This window comes from Schistosoma mansoni, chromosome 3, assembly GCF_000237925.1.
Source record: "Schistosoma mansoni strain Puerto Rico chromosome 3, complete genome".
Taxonomy (NCBI): domain Eukaryota; kingdom Metazoa; phylum Platyhelminthes; class Trematoda; order Strigeidida; family Schistosomatidae; genus Schistosoma; species Schistosoma mansoni.
The window spans coordinates 16198907-16219783 of NC_031497.1; the positions used below are offsets into that span (position 1 = coordinate 16198907).

Consider the following 20877-nt stretch of genomic DNA (forward strand, 5'->3'; position numbering starts at 1 on the left):
TATGTTTTCGTCGTATATTCGAAAGCATCAGCCTTGTATAGATAACCAAAGTTGATAGTTGAAATTATAAAGGAAATATAAGCAAAGATGGATAGTGGCTAGAAGTGGAATCCAGGCCGCGCATTTCGTCCCGATTAGGACGAAAGTAAGACGTGAACTAGGAGGTCACACCATGTCTATCCAATTGAAATAGACTTCATCATCTACATTAGTGATCTAAAGTTTTCTTTGTTAATGATGGGCGCACATACACTCAAATTAATTAGTCTAAAAAAGTCTTACTTCATCTAACAGTTAATCTAGGACCAATACTAGATATATTATATATATATATATATATATATATATATATATATATAGGTGCTTTCTAGCTATTACTTTCGGTTGTAATATCTCAAAACTATGTGGTATCTTGCAATAACTTTTTCATTCCCTTATTCAATAGAGCGAATTAAGCAGATAAATATCAATGGACGTAAGTGATATATATTAGATTAAGACCATCATGATCGGATCATAATGGATTCAGAAAATAGACATTAAAAATGGTTAGCCCACATTCAAAATCAACATAATCTGAGAAACTACACTGACAAAGAATCTTCAAAACTCCATGCATTAGATAAAAGAATGCAGCTCAGCTAACGCAGTTGATGATCATTGGAATCGACGCAGCCTTTCTAACCCCATACAAACAGTAAAGCCAGTGAAGCTAGAACAAATACATTCACAAACTGTGCCGTCCAAAGTATATTTTGCCTGTGTATCGACTGTTCTCATCCCTTTTTTCGTAGATTAACCAACTATGATTACTATTGCTGTTATGTTATCACTATAATAATGTGATCACATCACTCCCTTATGTTGCAGAATTATTATTATTTATACCGACATTATATTGTGACGTTTATGAATCAACATTACTCACTCATCCAATTACAGTATTATTTGCATCTTATTAATAATAAATTATCATTATAATGTTCATGTTAAAATAGTCACAACCAACTTAAGTTATTATTATTCAGTAACAAGAAATTTTACCATCGCATAGTGAGTTTTTCCGTTTTTTTGTATCATTTATTGTCAGATTATTGTACTCCCCCCATGCAGCCGACGCCATTTTTGTGTTACCAATACCATATACAAAGCATTTTTGTAGCACATATTTGTGCACGCCTCTACTTTCAATAAACCTACAGTTTTATTATGTTTTGAATCAGCTATCATCGCAATCGCTATGTGAGACTCTAACTATGCGTTATCATCCATTTTTTGACTATTGGTTTATCGTATATCAGATATTTTGAAGCAACCGTTTAATTTCCTTCAGTACATCCAAATCTTCATGTACAGACTTAGCCAAACAGGCGACTATGGGAACCTCAACCTGAGCTCATACACCAATAAAATTACCAACTGTCGTTAATAACTCAGTATCTATTAACTGTAAAGAGTAATGGATGAGTTTTGGAAAGGGAATCGGTAACAGGATAACTTTTGAAACGTTAAAAATCAGAGACAAGGACGTTATATAAAACTCTATGATTTTGTTTAAAGTTCCCGTGTCAGCGAGCAACATACTCAAAAGTAGGGCAGCATTTGATAAAAGAAAATTCTTCAGCCAAGCTATGACACCTGTATAAGGGCCAAAATATAACGAGAGTAACTTTAGATTCAGCACACATACAGAAGAGATCTCACTAATATCCCAGGGACAATCGGTTAAGCGATCTCTCCCAACCCCCATAGTAAGAATCCATAAGCGCCTTGCTACAGCCACTAAAAGTTTGGGAGCGACTGAACATTGGTGTGACGCCACGAGATGGGATAAGAATGAAAAACCCTCAAAATTAGGTCAGTTTCTGACGAATGACTAGCTTTTAGTTAAGGATGTCCATGTCCACTCACAAATTGAGGTAGCAACCATGGTACAGTCTTCAGATACTTTAGAGAGATAAGGGTTCTCCCTACCTTGAATACACCAACAGAGACTACACGACGATGAGGGAACATCTTCAACTCGCCCCTTCGCCACAAGAGTAGTGAAGACTAACAGTGGATGACTACCGGAAGATATCATTCAGACTGCCATACAATGTATACGTCTGGGAATAGAAGGTCCTGGGTTGAACAAGACAGAACGCTGGCTACAGACAAAAGGGAGAGCTTCAGATAAGTGAAAAGTCTCTGAAGGTTTCTAACCGTGACTCCTATTTGGCATCAAGAAATAGTTCCAACGCGAAAGTTTGAAGCGATAGATGTTTTCAGATCAACCAAGCAGCCGGAATGCAACTTAATTACTTACATCTGTTACTCCTCATGGAGGAGCATAGGCCACCCACTAGCATTCTCCATCCACCTTTGTCCTGGGCAATCCTTTCCAGTTGTTTCTGGTTACTATTCAACCTTTTCATGTTTGATCCCATTTCTCGGAGCATTGTGTTCTCTAGCCTTCCTCTTATTTGTCTCCCTTCATGATTTCAAGTTAGGGATCACCTGGTGATATGGTTTGATGACATCCTCAATATGTGTCCTATCCACTTCCAGCGTCTTTTCCTCATTTCCTCTTCAAATGGTAGCTGGTTTTTTCTCTCTTACAACAGGTTTTTACTGATGGTATCCGATCAACGCATGTTGAGAATCTTGTTTAGACAATTGTACCCTTTTCATGATGGTTGTGGTTGTTCTCGAAGTTTCAGATGCGTATAGTAGAGCTACCGTGACGTTCGTATTGAAGATCCTCACTTTGATATTGGTTGACATTTGTTTTGAGTTCCGTATGTTCTCCAAGTGTGGAGCGCTGTCCTCGATCTATCAATCCTTGTTTTTACGTCTGCATTGGATCCTTCTTGTTTATCGACGATGCTGCTACCAAGGTACGTGAAAGTTTTCACCTCTCCCAGAGTTTCTCCGTCGAGTGCGATTGACTTGGTCTTCTCTATATTGTATTTGTGTATGTTGAAGCCTACTCATGCAGAGGCTTTTGCTACGCTAGTTTTCTTGACCTGTATGTGTTCACGTGTATGGGATAGAAGGGCCAGGTCATCTGAAAAGTCCAAATCGTCCAGTTGCATCCAACCTATTCATTGTATTCTGTGCTTCCCCTCAGATGTCGAAGTCTTCATAATCCAGTCAATCACCAGAGGAAAGAGAAAGGGGGAGAGTAGACAGCCTTGTCTGACGCCGGTCCTTACTGTGAATGCATCTGTCAGCTGCCATCTATGCACCACTTTGCACTGTAGTCCGTCGTATGAGTTCCGGATAATGTTGACAATCTTCTGAGGGATTCCATAGTGTCGAAGAAGTTTCCATAATGTTCTCGGGTCCAAACTGTCAAACGCCTTCTCATCGTCGATGAAGTTGATGTATTGTGACGAATTCCACTCAACTGATTGTTCGACGACGGTGCATAGTGTGGCGATTTGGTCTGTGCACAAACTTTCTTTGCGGAATCCAGCCTGTTGATCTCGAGGTTGGGCGTCTAATGCGTCCTTCTTCCGATTTAACAGCACTCTGTTGAAAACGTTTCCTGCTACTGACAACAAACGGATGCCTATGTAATTCTCACACTTGCGCAGATCTCCTTTCTTTGGTATCTTGATGGGATATCCTGCTTTTCAGTCTGTCAGTACTTGTTCCTCTCAACAAATCTTTCTAAATAGAACGTGGAGTATGTTTGCAGTTATTTCTATGTATGACCTTCGTGCTTCAGCTGGTATATTTTCAAGTTCTGCTGCTTTTCCACTCTTGATGTGTCCGATGGCCATCTCTATATCCTCCGTTGTTGGTGGAGTGACATTGGTAGGAAGGCTTGTATGTGCTGCTTCGATATCCGATGCATTCAATAGAGCTGGTCCATTCAAGACTTCCTCGAAGTGTTCTACTCATCTGTTCCACGGTTATTGAATTTTAGTGATTTCATTGCCTTCTTTGTCCTTGACCGGTCTCTCGGATTTACTATATTTCCCTGTCACTTTCTTCGTCGTGTCATATAGTTGTTTCACATTATCTCCCCTTGCAGCTTTTTTTGCCGTCGTTGCTAGATCTTCGACCTACCTCTTCCTGTCGACTCAAAGCTCTATCTCACTTTCTTATTGCTTCTGTGTATTCATCTTGTGTCTTGACTTTCTCTGTTCGTGTTCGACTCATGTTAATTGCTGTCTTCTTTTGTTTCCTTTCTTCAATCTTGTCCAGGGTTCCCATAGAGATTCACTCCTTATGATGATGCTTCTTGCCACCCAGAACCTCCTGGCACGCTGAAGTCAGTGCCTCTTTGATCCCTTCCCAGTTGTCTTTCATTGTAGTTTCTTGTTCTTTCAGTAGATCCTGTAAAGCTTGGAACCTGTTGTTGAGAGTTTAGTTTAGTTTGTTAGTATCTCTAAGGAAGGCTGCATTGAACCTTTGTAATGCTGTTTGTCCAGTTGCCCAATGTTTCTTTAGCTTGAGTTTCATCTTGGCCGCAACCAGGTGATGATCTGAAGTTATGTCAGCTCCTCTCCTGGTTCTCCCGTCTTCCATTGTCCTTCTGAACTTTCTGGTGATACAATTAATTGTGACAATCATAGCATTATTCTTAATTGTAATTGCACACATGTTTATACTAATAGCCGGTTTCACTCTGTATGTTGTTACACAAATCTACACGTATTTATCCGAGTGCACTAAAGGATATTTTTTAAATTGTTGTTTTACTTCAGAGGTCTACATTCATCACACTATTATTATCATGGTTGGACCCTTTCACTAGATGTTCATTCCTTTTCTCTCTTTTTTCCTTCTAAATAAATATTATCCTTAAGATTAGGAAGTTTGTAATTAGGACAATAACTTGTGTTACGCTTAAATCAACTTATCAGACTCGTTTTATCTTCACTATGCATATACGACTCATATATATTGATTATCCTTTGCACTTAATTGAGACTTTCACAGCATCACACCAAACTATGACTGCACAAACACTTATTCTAATGTTATATCTTACCGCAATAATAAGTTGTTTACTTATTGGTTTATTTTGTTTTAATTTTATTACTCATTTAGCGATAAATACATAGTCGTTTATTCATGTTCTGTGTCCATAAACACGCTTATTAAACTATTTACGTATTTCGCGTCTTCCTTATTTCTATTTTCTTAGTTTCTTCCTTTCCTTCTTTAAAATTAATTCAGTATTCTTCTCAATTACACAGAACCTCATTTATTATTCGATTATCAGTATTTTCTTCCTTCTTTTCTCTTTTTCGAATATGGCAGAGACAATGCTAATATTATTAATACTTGTTTATTATTGTGTCTTTGAAGAGACCCGAAATGGTTTCTTCACAACACTTATGTACCCATAAGATGTTTGTGAATAATAATAATAATAAGTATGATCTATCTGGTTCTTTGTGGTGTAATCTGGTGAGATCCATGCAGCTTTGTGTATGCTTTTGTATGGAGATATTGTGCCACCTATAACCAGTTTGTTGAATGCACACAAAGTTACGGATCTCTCACCATTCTCGTTCTTTTCTCTCAGTCAGTCCATGTTGTACCATGATACTTATCATATCCGGTGATTTTCATCCCGACTTTGGCGTTTAGGTCTCACATCAGGATGGTCAGGTCGTTTCGTGAGCACTTTTCTACATCTACAGCAGCCTTTCATAAAACTGATTTTTGTCGTCTTCTTCGCTTTCATTAGTGGGTGCATAGCGGTGGATTCCATTTGTTATGATCCCCTGCTTCTTTGTCTTGAATGCTTCGATGATTCTGGATCTATGTGATTCTCCCTCAGTAATTCCGTTACGTACTTCTTTGGATAGCATCAGAGCAATTCCTCGAGTGTGTAGAACATTTTCCTCTTCGTGACCGGAGTACAGCAGCATCTCTCTCGAGTCTGTCTCGTTCTGTCCAGCTAGGGTACAATGGGTTTCACTTATTCCGAGCACTGCAAAGTTGTATGTCCTCATTTCCGTAGCTATATGATTGGTCCTCTCGGTCTCCCACATTGTCTTGACATCACATTTACCCAGAATAATCGTTGTTCTGGTTGTTAGAAGGCAAAGTGCAAGCTAACCCGAGATATCACTACAGATTGATGACTAAAAGAGAACGTGTGAACCAGGGAGTCTATGTTTTAAAGGACAAAATGGAAAAAGTCTAACCAACTTAGAAACGGTAGAGATCTTGGATGCCTGCTCCAATGACTGATTAAACTAGAGACCTACACATGCGAAATCCTTCATCAATGTAGCTCCAGTTGGTGGTATGGAAAATATCCATTTCCTGAGTTAGTTCTAGAAAAATTAAAATTCTTACGCTCACGAAAATCACCAGGGTGTGACAACAACGAAACTGTAGCAGCATACCGACATGTTACCTGTTCAAACAGTCACTAGATTCACACCAACTGTCCAGAGGACGGAAGCAGGCCATTTTCTCTCAAATCTTCAGACGAGAAGCTTTACTTCTAACTCTGTAGTAGACTATGGAAGAACAAGTAAATGAAAAAGATGGAATACACGGAACAATACACTCCGCGAAGCCTATCACGAGTCCAGGAAAGCCATGTCATGTGCATACAATCCTCTCATAACATTAGGAAGGTGAAAGGCTTGCTGTGACCATAGGATACTGGTTCATGTGTGATACCTTGATTTTGCACAAGCCTTTGACATAGTACTTCATGTATTTCTTATAGCAAAGGTTGCAACGGTGGATTTCACTGACCTACTTTTATCCTGAGTCCAAAACTACTCAGAGAATAAGATGTTTCGTACCAAGGTAAATAGAGTGCATGTTAGATGACGGGACTCAATATCAGGAGTTTCGCAAAGAGTTATCTTTGGTCCATCGCTGTTCCTGGCTTTTATTAATGGTTAGACAGAACTAATCTGTACAGACAGCTCAAAGATCTATATGTCCATAAAAGCTAAAAGGGCTCATTAGAGCTTTAAAAGGACCTTATAGCAATTGAGATGGGTACTAGACAAAGCTTTGAAACCTTACCTGTGGAAATCTCATTTCATGAGTGTTCTGCCTTACCATATATTATGCACTTACACCTTTCGTGAAAATTTCCCTATTAACTCCTTAGAGAGTCACGTCGAGCTAGTAACCATAGAGGGCAACACAAGTACACAACCAGTACATCACCACCATGCGCTTCGAAGCGACTGCCTAAAGATGGCACAGATAATGGCGAACATCCAGATACGCTCCCACTTCTCATCAGGATGTGCCTTCGTTGAGAGTACTCTCCTAACCAAAGTGACTGCAGCCCCATCACTGGATAGCTTTAAGTGAAGACTTGAAAAACACAAACTCATGGACTGATATCTTCCTTTTGGACCAGCTGTGTCTACTGAATATCTCATGATTTACCACGGTGATCATTACTGCATAACGGTAACTACTCCCCACCTCTCTTATTATTGTCTCCTTTTACCCTCCTATTCTCTCAATTATATCTCATACTGTGTGCAATACCAATTAATCACGTTTGAAACAACCATCTCCTATTGTGACTCAAATTACCACTCTCATTTTTCATATTGTAACCAATCAACGTTTTGCATGTCAATGTGACAGCTATTGCTATCCAGAAACCCTAACATTCTGAGACAAACGTACTCACTTAGATTCAAAAACATAGAAATCCACAACTAACCAACGAACTGTCTAGAGTTAGTGCAGTCAAGCGGCTAGAATAACATTCACCGGACATGACCAGATATTTTGCGCCATGCCGAACACCTTTATCAGCCTCCTGCAGATACTCCACCGAAAACAGATATGGCACGGGTGACTTCGTCCTACACCGTTATTAAAGCTTCCGATATTCTGGAGGGATATAAGTTCGAAAATTCTAAAAGCCCCCAACTTCGCATGTATCTATTCTCGAACATCAGTTGTATGTTGCAACGCTACCTCCATAAAGTGCGCCAAGTGTGATATTGGTATTGACATGTTTCTTATGAAATCCATTTACATTCATATCTTATGAAATATCAACCCAGCTGAGTAATTTTCAACAGTGAAAATTGTAACTTCTCTAACAATTTGATCTTGCCTGTAAACCGGCATGCCTCATGTAACAATCTGTTATTTGAGAATAAATTATTATTATTATTATTATTATTATTAACAAAAATGTCCATCGGTTTATACGGATTGGTAACTTGGATATGGAATATTGGATCCCGATCTTGTCATTTACGAGTAGAAGCACTGTCGGAAGACTCTAATATAGGCATCCTGATCATCTTAAAACGCACTCCACTTGAGACACTTCTCTTATTCACTGTAAACTTGAATTGTTGGGCTCACTCTTGACTACCTCTGACTTTGATCAAGACGGTTGTTCTCTTTGACCATCAACATATTCTTTCTTGTTCGCCATGCAGCAAAACGTTTTTATCTTTCTAATATAACAGTTCCAGATGCCTAACAGAAGGTAGTCATTTCTGACAATAACACTTATTGACTTGAGCATAGTCAAGTTAAGATAAAAAACCAAACGCCGACCGATAATTTCCATACCCTTTGTGTATAAAACAGACTAAATTTCTCACAAATGTTGGTGTTTGTTAGGTACTAACCCTTAAAGAGCTGCTAAAACGGGATTTATTGCAGAAAGCATAGAAATCGGAAGTATGGAATATAGCATAAGTTGGAGTCATGTTCCGGATACGTAACTTTGTTATTGTATTGCAATAAAGGTGTTTGAATATGCCCTTAAAATATAAAATACTTTTTGCTATACCCTTTTGATCCGTCTATATTCACTTGCTAAGCCTACCTTTCTGATATTATTAAATTAATAATCTACGTTACGTACTGTGCCTATGAGGATGGTTTACGTGCAAGTTGAGAGTTCATTTTTAGAACGGTCTTTCAAAGAGTTGACTAATGGCTCTGCTTTAATATGTTTGAGATCTTCGTAAGATTACTTTGCACATCGACTGCGCCAAGTAAATTTTTAGAAGCGCTCGAACTGGAGTATACTGTCATCCTATCTAGTGTCTTGGGGTCGTCTAGAACTTTACCTAATTCGTAAATAAAGTGGCCTGTGTGTCTGTTTCACGTAATCCAACTAAAATCCTATTCAAAAGGATAATATACTTTCTCGGCCTCAGAAACAAACTTTCCAAGCCCGTTGTTAATCGAAGAATAAAGATCAGAAATAGTCGCTCTTGTCCAAACTGCAAACGATAGCTGTGAGTTTCATTTCACGTCTTATGGAAACCTCATCTTATATAATTGTACGTGTTGCTGGTATGTAATGCTTATTCCCAGGAGGATACAGCGATCATACTGCACTGCACTTGAGGTTTCGAAAACAACTCACGATAAAACTGTTTCATCCAGTTAAGAGAAATGATATGGATATACCCTGGCGCTTTAGAGTCTTATACTGGCAGAGTACAAACCACTTGATTATCACACATTCAAATCCACATTGGTTGTTGTATTTTTCTAATTGGAGGAAAAAATAAATCCAGAAGTGACTAGATAGTAGGAAGTTATTTTGTTAATTGATCCTTACAGTCGATCGTAAAACACTCACATCCAAGTGCTGGGGCTTCATGAATAGATGTAAAATGATCATCTTAGGTTTCCATTTGGTAAAGATAATACAGTATAGTGATCGTGCCTAACCCAAAGAACAGTTTCCTAGTGTTAGGAGAAGTATTGGACGAAGTAGCTTGATTTCTCAGCTATTGTCAAGGTATGGCTTGGACCGAGCCAAACCAGGGAAACACGGACTATCATTATGAAATTATGAAGGGACCTATCAAATTTGGGATGTCATCGAAAACCTGGAAGAAATGGAGTGCCATCTCGTCTTCCTGTGAAACTCCTGAGTAGTGTAAATCGACAACTGATAATTGAACCTTAGGAGTTAGTCTCGCGAGAGAGCTTTTAACCTTTAAACCACCGAGTCGAGATCCATCGGTGTATAAATCTAGCATCGACAAGTCCACAATATTGAACAACCATCCCCCATTGTCTTCAATTGGTACCTTCTCTACACCCTACACGGCCGAGCCTCAGAGGACATGATTTCCAAATAGGAGTTCAGAGCTTTCAGCCCATTTACGAGGTCATGGATGGATACTGCTGAGGAGTCTCATGCTAAGACAAAATAGGTTTCCAGTGCTCCTAGGTTTTCTAAATTTGGTTCATGATTTAATAAGACTCAGATAACTGTGAAGACACTGCTTCCATGTCATACGGTCGTACTTATTGTATATCGTATGTGAATTTATTGTATTTCACAATGCGGTGTCTTTTGGTGAACTGACAACCCTAAGTACGGTTGGTTATCGGGACCTATCATGGAATGGTTTTGATTATTGACATCCCTCACTTATATCATTGCCGGAACACCCATATATCCCTTTTTTATACAAACCCAACCGTCCTTACTGTGTTAGTGGGTTTGTACTGTCTAGTACGATGTCGAGCTGACATGAATCATTCCAGCTTCTGATCAAACTAATCAATTTATTCTCGAGTCACATTTTGACCTTATCAGTCATTCACTTACGGCCTTAACTATTTTTATATGAGCGCATGTGTGTCCATCCCTTACCCTACTTATCATATGACTTCAGATTACTTTTGTCTGGTTATAAATATTTAGTCTTTCTATGTTAAATTGAGTTGGTACACCTATCTTCTTCACTTCCCTTCTATTAACCTCTTCCTATCTTTATTGCTTATTTGGGTAAACGAGTCCTTGGAATAAATTAGCTCAACATAACCGGTGATAAGTTTCTTACAACCACAGTCACGCAAGCGATGTCAGCCTGGGTAATATACTAAGTTATGTGGAAGATTAACGGCCAATAAAATGTTATGAAATTCCAAAGGCTGTTCACATAACACTCACTGACACTGACCCATTAGAGGCTCCTGTTGATCTAGTTGTAAGACGGCTTGAGAATTAATGTTGAGAATACAATTTCAACACAATTTAGTGATAGATAAAGATCCTGTCAAGATTTGGCTGGTACAAGTTTAGAAGCAAAAACAATTACAGGTGAACTGTAAGATTTGAACCGGCAGTGGAGGCGAACTATCAAGTGATAGCTGATGAAGTTACATGTAATAAACTAAGTCAGTAGATCTTTCATGAAGGACATTTTTTTCAGCTTTTTAATCCGCCTATATGAGACGTGGTTTAGAAAACTTAAACGAAGCATACATTTCATGTACCGTTGAAGACGGTCAGGATATCCAAGCTGTAGATACCATGTTAGTGTAAGGACAATCTAACAACACATCTATGGAGTTATAGAAACCCTCAAACCGACCTTCTTCATCGTTAAACAAAATTTTACAGCTTCCAGTTGTCCTTATTTTGAACAGTAAAATAAGTGTTAACATAGCTTGTCTCTTTGTTCGCTCTAGAGATAATCATATTCGAGTTCATGGCGAAAAACCTCAGGTTGTCTCCGTTTTTCCTTGTGGTCGACTACAAGAGCTCTTTTAGATCAATCTGAACTATTCAATATGGGTAAAAGTATTCTAAGAGGAACTTGATCCTTAGGGAAATGCTTACAGTGAGAATAAACATGGATTAACCGAGTCAGAATTATTATTGCTGAGGCTACTAAAGGAGTAGTGCATGTAAACAAAACACTACCAGTAGAATGAAACCTAGTGATATTATTGAATAAACAATCGACAGTTGTCATAAGTGAAAATCAAAGAAGTTTACAACCATTGTCATTTTGAGGTTGTGGTATTGGGCTGTTGTTTGAGTGACCTAGCACGGTGCTCACAATTTCAAAAACGATGTCGCGTGACGGAAAGTAGGTGTTGTTTTTTTCCTTATCATGTACTCAGAACGGCAGTTCGGCTGATGCGACCAGGTGTCGTTGTCTTAGTTTTGGCCGGACGTTACGCAGGCAGAAAAGCAATCGTTATTAAGAGCTATGATGAGGGTTCAGGAGAAAAACCTTATGGGCACGCTCTGGTTGTTGGGATTGATAGATACCCGCGACGCATCCTCAGAAGAATGGGAAAGAAACGGATGGAAAGCCGATCTAAAATCAAACCTTTTGTGAAAGTTGTAAATTACAACCACCTGATGCCTACAAGGCATTCAGTGAATATTGTTTTCGACACCAAGATTATCAATAAGAATGCAATGAAAGACAAGTCCTTACGAAAGAAGGCGAAATTAGAGGCCAAGCTGAAACTGCAGCAGAGGTAACTCGTATTTCGTTTCGTTCATTTTCTATAGGTACAAATCAAATGAAAACCCTTGGTTTTTCCACAAACTACGTTTCTAATATAAGGATTATTATGAAAATAACTCTAATAAAAGAAGGGTAATCGCACAATTGTTTTGGTATATTGTTTACCGGGTGGTTCCATCAGTGAATGACTATTTAGCATTACAAGGATTTGTTCACGACTCCTATGGCTGCAGTGACTTGCTTAATGTGTGATTGTTCTCAAACCAAATAATTTTTTAGTCTGTTCTCACAATTAGTCTAAGCAATATGTCGATGAAATTTTGATTATAGTCATCATTAGCACAACACATCGTGCCAGTTGATCGCAACGGTTAATATTCCCTGTGTAAACGGGACTCGGCTATTTTATGCGACTACTGTTAAGGATAGTCTTAACGTTCTGGCGCCTAGAAACCTAAATACTCATGAACAATAATTATTTGTCACTGTTCATTATAAACGTTCGAAAAGTTGTTTTCACACTATTATGATGTTTTTTTTCATAGTTTATAGTTTTTACCCTGGATTCACGTCTGAAGGCGTAGAGACTTCTGACTCCACAATTATCCTTAAGCATCTTACTCTAATTGATGTTGATCGCAACACAATTCGATGTTACTTCAGTTGCATTATGAATAAACCATCGAATATTGCCTGTCCCGTCAGAATGTGCTACGTATGATTTTTCAATGTAAACATAGTGCTTCATTTTCGGCCATTGTTTAAAAAGTTTATTTGGTTATCCTGTTGATTAAGGGATATTGTCGCATCTTACACAGTTATCTAACACGGCTGGCCATGTATTACGCAGTTATAGTTTGGTTCATACCTTGAATATTTGGACCTAGTGTGTCAGCGTAGACGCACATAAGTGTTCGTTGACTGTTGATAGTCTTAAACTTACTTTTCCGGCCGTTAGCGTTTCTTAATTTATCTTCCTCATAGTGTAATGTAAAGGCGTTGAACCAAAACTTACATACATTCCAACTAGCTTGTATAATTTAAGGAAAGCCACTTTCTTCGAGCTAAGTATCTTAAACAATATTTATCAGGAATGACATTGAATATTTTGCATTCCGTAGTAGTGTCGTGGAATTTATACTTAAATTCATTTAAGTTCAGTTTCTAGGGTCATGTCTTCATCAATAAACATCGGCTTTGTCGGATTGTAAGCATTTCGAGTATCTAGTCTCAGTGCCTTCAATCCAGGTTATACAGAGACAGTAGGAATTAGGGTTAAGACCAATGACTAAGAATGCATACAGCAGATATACACATCTTGATTTAAGTTAATTTAATGTTTGGGTTTCCCGATTGTTGTTCGTAAGTAATTACTATTCGATGCTTCACCACCCGTCAAATCCTATCTTGGAGATGTCTTATTTTCCTTAGTTATTACTAAATAAGATATGTGGGTGACGATCCTGTCATGATCTTCATAAAGCCAATATAATGTACCATTAGACTGGATGGTACTCATGGTTGTTTCTACTTGACTTAATAGTATAATACTTCTTGTTTTTGTCCAGCCTTTACAAACCTTAAATTGTTTCCGACACCAAATAGATCTGTAATTACTAAATGAATATACTGCCACCTATCGGATTTGCAAAGATTACACATGTAAGAGAAAAATTATATAGGAGATGCTTTTCATTATAAATAGCACGTATATTTGGGGATGTTTACATTTTTATTCAACTTAAGTATAAATCTTATTGTAGAGATGGCTGTTTTGACTTCTACTTTCACAGTTTTACTTGCAGAAACGCATGAATTAGGTCTACAAACGCTTATTGTTTTATATTCGCAACGTTAGACGTAATTTTTCCTGGTTATAGCATAGTTCTTCAATCATGTAATCTACTATTAAACTCCTGACACTTTTAGGTCGACATCACGAGTTTGTTGGGTAAATTTATTACGTAGTATGAAGGCGCCTGCTCAGTAATATTGTTCATTTTATATCGTATACAAAGATAATATTTACAGCATACGATGAATTCACTGCATTAGTTTTTTTAGCATGTACTGGCTATCAAGTTTTTCTTTTTGCAATTTTAACATGAATAAATTGTTCATCATAGAATCGTATGTTATTTGAAAGAAAACGTTCTAGTAGTGACAGATAAGTTGTTTTACGTGGCATTTATAGATTACTATAACGTTACCTGACGAATATTGCAGATTATTTAATGAAGCCTATCCTAAATGAAAATATTCAATATACCACAGAAACATGCAGTTATATAAGTAAATTTATGTATCGCCTCTTATTATTTTGAAGTGAAGGCTTACAGAATAGTTTAGTGGTAAACGCTTTTGACTGGAACCATGCATGTTGGAAAAATAGTCAGTCTCCTACCTCACCAAAATCACACCCACTCTTCAGTATTATGCCTCTATTTTCAGCTACTCAATTGCTTTGACTTACGCAGGACATGCTTTGCAAGCCCATTTACTCAACATTCGTCAGGTCTAGCACTTTTTTCTAAATTTTGCAGCCTTTCGTCCGATGTCTGCAGACCAGTGATACTTTGTGCTACGATCTCACTAATTTTCAGTCCTTTAACAGTACTAAATGTAAATCGATTATGTCATGTTAACCGGACCAGTCGCAAGTTTATTATCGCACACCGAGAAAGTTGGAGAAGCGAACATGGTAATGTTCTAAATATTTGTTTACTTTAATTGTCAACGTGGTGATGGGTCAGTCAGTCAGCTACAACGTAGGAACAGGCACATTTATGCATCGGTCCAAGTTGCCATACCTCATTAGCACTACAAGACGAACACCAGATTCAAAGAAGTAGTTAATTTAGTGGTGGTAGCTTATAAAGGATAGGTTGTACATAAGGACATAGTATAGGAAGGAAGATATGAAGCAATTTTAAGGTAAGACAGGGTGTTTGCACCTACGCCGTTGTGATCGCTTCTGAGCCACGTCACCCAGAGTCTCCAACCATTGGTTACGATAGTCGCGTGGATCCCAACCGAGTGGTCTGCATCTACCAACATGGCTCAGACTAGAAGTTAGTGACTTCAAGTACTGATGCCATGATTTGTTTTGGCCGCCCCTTTGAACCATCCCCTACATTAATCAGCAGAGCGCGTCGTGGTAATCGGTGTTCAGGCAAACGTAACACGTGACCTAACCATCTCAGTCGATGAAGATTCATGACCTCATCAACTGATTTACCATCATTCCCTAATACCCTGTGTCTAACCTCACTATTACTTACCCGGTTATCACAGCAGATGCGAGCAATGTTTCTAAGGCACCTGTGGTCAAATACTAGTAACTTACGAATATCTTTTCTTAATGGCCATGTTTTACAGTCGCAAAGTAGAACAGAATGCACTGCTGCAGAGTATACTCACCTCTTTATTGATAGACGGATATCTGGAATTCGCCATAGGTGATGTAAGTTGGCAAAAGCCAAACGAGCTTTTTGAATCTGTGCAGAGCTTTCGTCAGACACCAACCCATTAGGGCTGATTAGACTTCCAAGATGAGTGAAGTTGTCGACGCGTTGGACTATTTCGCTCCCTCTCCTTAGTTCAGGTGTCGACGCAGGCCAGTCCTGGAGTATCAATTTACATTGGATGGGGAGAAACACATCCCAAACACCCTGGCATTATTAATCAGTTTTAACAGAAGACTGCATTTTGTCAACGTCCTCAAACAGGACCATGTCATCTGCGTATTCTAAGTCGATTAGTGAGCCCCTGGTAGGAGATCGATTCCTGAAACTTCAGTCGAAGAGAATGTTATTTTCAGCAATAGGTCTATAATGAAGTTAAAAATGGGGATAGTGGACAACCTTGTCGGACACCACTTGAGGTTGTAAAATCAGATGACAGTTCTCCATAAGCTCTGACTCGACTGGTAGTGTTCGAGTAAATAGCCTTCACAAGGTTTATGTACGGACGCCGATAAACATGTTTGTGCTTTAAGACCGGGGGAATAGTGAATATGCGGTCGATGCAGCCACGACCAAGTCTCAAGCCAGCCTGATTTTCTCGTGTTTGGAGTTCACGAGTCTTAGTTAGGCACCGGATAATTATTGAGGCAAGTATTATAGATGCTATGTTGGTCAGAGTGATCCCTCTTCGGTTATCAAAGGATGATTTAGGCCCCTTCTTATATATTGGGACAATAAGTGATTGTGACCAGTCGAATGGGATTACGTCCAACTCCCAGATTTTAGCAAGAATATGAGTCAACCCAGTCGCTAAAGTTGGGGCACCATATTTAAAGACCTCTGGAGCCAATCCATCTGGACCAGCTGCTTTTCCTCGTTTCAGATTACTTTATAGCCTTTTGAACTTCAAGTAGGGTTGGGGGGCCTACTTCAATGCTCCATTCAGACTGTCTGGAAATAGTGGGTAGTTGTACAGTAACTGAAGGCCAGCTAAACTGCTCCTTAAAGTGTTCTGCCCATCGTTCTAAACGTCTGTGCTGAGAGCGGATATGGATTCCGTCTTTTTCCGGTTGTTGACCTTTGTAGGACGCTCCGCTTCCATTGTTGCTAAACGTGGATATTTCAAATTGTAATACCCTATCCAGGCTACGAGAAGTTTGATCAAACAAGGTGTGTATAAAGAACTTTCGTACTTTTCAGATTAGTCAGCGAGTTCAGAAGTACTGATCGCAAGTAAACTTGCCAGAGACAACTTTAAGACGAACACAAATTCATGGTTTGAGGTATTATTATTCTAATCCAAACAATGCTATGTATAGTCTCAGTGACATTTCACTGGTCCTACATATGCGTCGACATTTGGTTTACCCAGTGCTAAATTTCTGGTGATTCTTTCTTCAATCTTCTGATTTTAGGGTCCCTCTGGTCCTATGAAAATTCGTAGTACTTCCTAAAGTTTAGAGAAATATCGGGAAGACCTAGAATGTTTCGGACATCCTTTGGAAATTTAAAAATATTTGGAGGAATTTCCCCAGACATAGTTAAGTCTTAGGGTCTTGTGCCATTTACCCCAAATTTTCTATTATGATCCCCAAAGTTGGGGGATTGATCCTCGCAGCACTTACTGGTTTTTGCTATGTTGACCAGTAGTTTATGTAACGTGACACGTGGGTGCGCACATTTCAATCTCTTGTCTTTAAAGAGAAGTGCAACCTAAGACCGGGAAATGTCCTTGGTTTGGGGTCTTCTTCATCGAAATGTCGACTTGTTTTGAGAAAAAACATAAATTAGAGAGAAAGACGAACATTTTCGTTCAGAAGAGACGACATTTTTTCGCCATTCGAAAACTCACGCTTCTAGAAAGCTAGTCACAGCCTAAATACTGGGGATGTCGGTTACATTTTATAAATGCTTGTGATACTGAAGATATCACTATTATTATTCACAAACACATTATGGGTACATAAGTGCTGTGAAGAAACCATTTCGGGTTTCTTCAAAAAATGCAATAATATACAATTCTCAATAATGTTGACATTACATATGCCATGTTTAAGAAAGGAAGGAGCAGGAGAATAAAATAAAGATTGAATAGTAATAACAAATCAGGTTCTGCATAAATTGCAAGAATTTTGAAGGAGGGAAGGAAGAAACTAAGGAAATAGAAATAAAGGAGACGCGGAATACGTAAATTTCTTAACGCAGAACAAGAATAAACAATTATGTGTGCATATCAAAAATGAGTAATAAAATAAAACAGAATAAATTAATAAGTAAATAACTTATTATTACGGTAAGATATGTCGTTAGAATAAATGTTTGTGCGTGTACAGTCATAGTTTTGGGTGATGCTATGAAAGTCTCAATTAAGTGCAAAAGATAATCTATATGTATGAGGTGTATATACATAGTGAAGATAAAACGGGTCTGATAAGTTGAATTCAGCGTAACTCAAGTTATTGTCTTCATCCAAAGCTTCGTAATCTTAAGAATAATATTTATTTAGTTTGACCAGCAACACCTGTAATCGAATAGCGCCCACCCAGTTAAGGTCAGAAGCGAGGAGGTTGGAAGATTTATTTGATGGGTTATCAATAAATCGAGAAGTGACTGATCGTAGGAGATACTTACCACGCCGTTATGTAACGTGATCTGGTACGGATGCATGACCGAGTATCTTCAGCTAGACGAGTCCACTAAAACTGATGTGGTCAGCATCCAATGTCGAACACTTACAGAGCTGTTGATTTTGAAGAATTATTTACATCTACAATACATTTGTTTGGCGGTCAACGTTACACAATGGTGAAAGCCGATTTTCGTAGCCTTATGTTTGGGTTAGTTTTACACCGAAAAGCGGGATAATCGCCATAAAAGGTGGCAAGGGTAAGGCGGGTTCTGAAGTCAAACCTATTTTCCGTTTTCCGAGTTTGAAGCGTTATACTGACTGTAGCGTTTTATCCTAGATAAATTTGCGTCTATTTAAGGGTTCTTTGTGTTATGCGGAGGTGTGTTAACAATCTGAATGGAAGAGAAATCTGAGCAAGAACATAGATGGCTCATGCAATAAACTTGCACCCGAGGAAAAACAGTAGACAATAGCTGGAGTATTTAATAGCCGCATGTCACAAAACCTCAAAATATAATTGGTCGGCCTGTTTTTTTACGGTTAGTCTGCAAAAGTTGATATTCCCATTATATTGATTGTCCAGTACTGATGTCATTGTTTGCTGATATCGAAGAACTATGTGTTTCTTAGCATTTCACAAACTACTATTGCAAAATCTTGCAAATCAGTTAGTTAATCTCTCTCCAATACCTGTTACATGTTATGTTAGAATACTTTATAATCACACCATTCATTCTCAGCTTCGAAAACTGTCAGATTGTTAGTAGATAAAATATTTTCCTGTTTACGACCTGGATTTATTAAGATCTGTGTACATGTACATTGGCAACTGACATACAATTTCGCAGGACAGCAATTGTTCTCACATGAGTTGCCTGTTTTTACCGTAATGAAGGCACTACCCTGCAAGTTCAACAGTACGAGGGAATTTGGGGAGGAAGGTTTTCTAAGACTGTCGAAGACCTTGCTTAAACCGGAGCAATACCTCTTCTTCTGGTTATATGATGAAAAATGCCATATGTGACGTGGAGAAGGAGCGTTTAATGATAAACTCGTATTAAGAAGGGTTTATAAGGCTTATCTATAGCAGAAATGATAATAACCTTTCCCATGATTCTTGATGGCACGGAGGTCACGTTCATGGGTCTACAGTTGGAAATGTTGCTGCATGAATTCTTTTTCAACTCAATGGTACTATATGGTGTTCTCCATACAAGTGGATAAGCACCGTAGTCCTTGTATGGTTTGAATAGTTTTAAACAGAATATCGGGAATTCTCAACTACCTTGACTGCGAGTTCTGATGCCGATAATATCCCATTACTTCAACATAAAATATATGGACCAAACATACAAACATTATTACTTGGGATATTCACATTCTACTTGCGGGCAGTTACATGCCCCGAAACCTGGAAGGTATAGCATGTTGTTCCTGACCAAAAATTAGGACCGAAAAACCTGATCAAAAACTGCAAGCCTATAAGTATCACCTCAGTTGTATCACACATAATGGAAAGAGTGATACAAGACCAATTATCTGATCACCTATTTAAGGAAGATTTAATCGACCCGTCGCAATACAGCTTCACTAGAACAAGGTTCATCAGTATATGACTGATAGACTACTTTAACGAGATTACTCGCATATGTGACCAAAAGAAACTAGTGATATCAAGAAAGCTCTTGATAAGGTACCTCATGACCTAATCAACAGACTCCAGTCAGTTGGAAATACTAACCACCTATAGCAACGGATTAATTCTTTCATGACGAATAGATATTGAATGACTAAAATTGACTCTACAATATCTACACCTCCACCAATAACCAGTAGTGCTGTGAAGGGTATTGTCAGGGGTCCATTGATTTTTATGATCTACATCGATAATATATGAAGGTGCTTTAACACAGTTAGGACATACCTTTCCGAAGTGTAATTTTTTAAAATGTAACATGGTAAGTATGCTCGTTTATACTGACTTTTTGCGCCACTTGGTTGGTTACATAAGTACAAGTGTATTTCGAGTTAAACTCACACTTTTAATTTGTTTCATTCCCTGGATGACTGGAAAGAGTATAAAACCGAAGACAGAAGATAAATCAGACTTTTTTATCCTACATGTTTTCTATGAATATTTTGCACCCCATAGCCTTTTCAATTAGTAAAAGACGGTCAGATGCGATTGTCTTTGAATTTCTGGCTACCCGTGTCGTGGGTTATTCACCACCCTATTATTAAGGAGTGAGTTATGCCAGCGAAAATATCCCTGGGAGAAGTATAGCTATAAACCCGTAACATTAACTCTAACCTCCTGAATTTTATTAGACACGTCAATGCTGAACGCTTTCGATCACATGTCCACATCAGATCACGAGTGGATATGCCGCGCTAATCATCTCTCACAACAACTACTGAGATTTGGTCACAAACTTATCGACCTATAGAATACTTTTCAAAGATATTTTCGAGTCCCTTCACACCTTGATTATTACGTCTCCAATGACTCAACTTCAGTAGTCATGAACACTGTCTGCTCAGGAAGCACCTAGAAGCTGCAATAACAAGGTTTCTAGAGGGA

The 20877-nt window shown here is 38.4% G+C and overlaps 1 protein-coding gene across 1 annotated transcript; it reads left to right on the forward strand.

Moving 5' to 3' along the window:
* Nucleotides 1-11780: 11780 nt before the first annotated feature.
* Smp_063350 (putative 60s ribosomal protein L27e) lies at nucleotides 11781-12347 on the forward strand. Its single transcript, XM_018799407.1, has 3 exons — nucleotides 11781-11813; nucleotides 11848-12213; nucleotides 12248-12347. Exons 1-3 carry the CDS (start codon nucleotides 11797-11799, stop codon nucleotides 12294-12296), a joined length of 432 nt encoding a protein of 143 aa, XP_018651199.1. The 5' UTR covers nucleotides 11781-11796; the 3' UTR covers nucleotides 12297-12347.
* The last annotated feature ends 8530 nt before the right edge of the window (nucleotides 12348-20877 follow it).

Excerpts from the sequence above, each read along its gene's own strand:
- Smp_063350 (XM_018799407.1), top strand. Across the intron at positions 12,214-12,247 it reads AAGCTGAAACTGCAGCAGAG|GTACAAATCAAATGAAAACC; the intron begins GTAACTCGTATT and ends CATTTTCTATAG.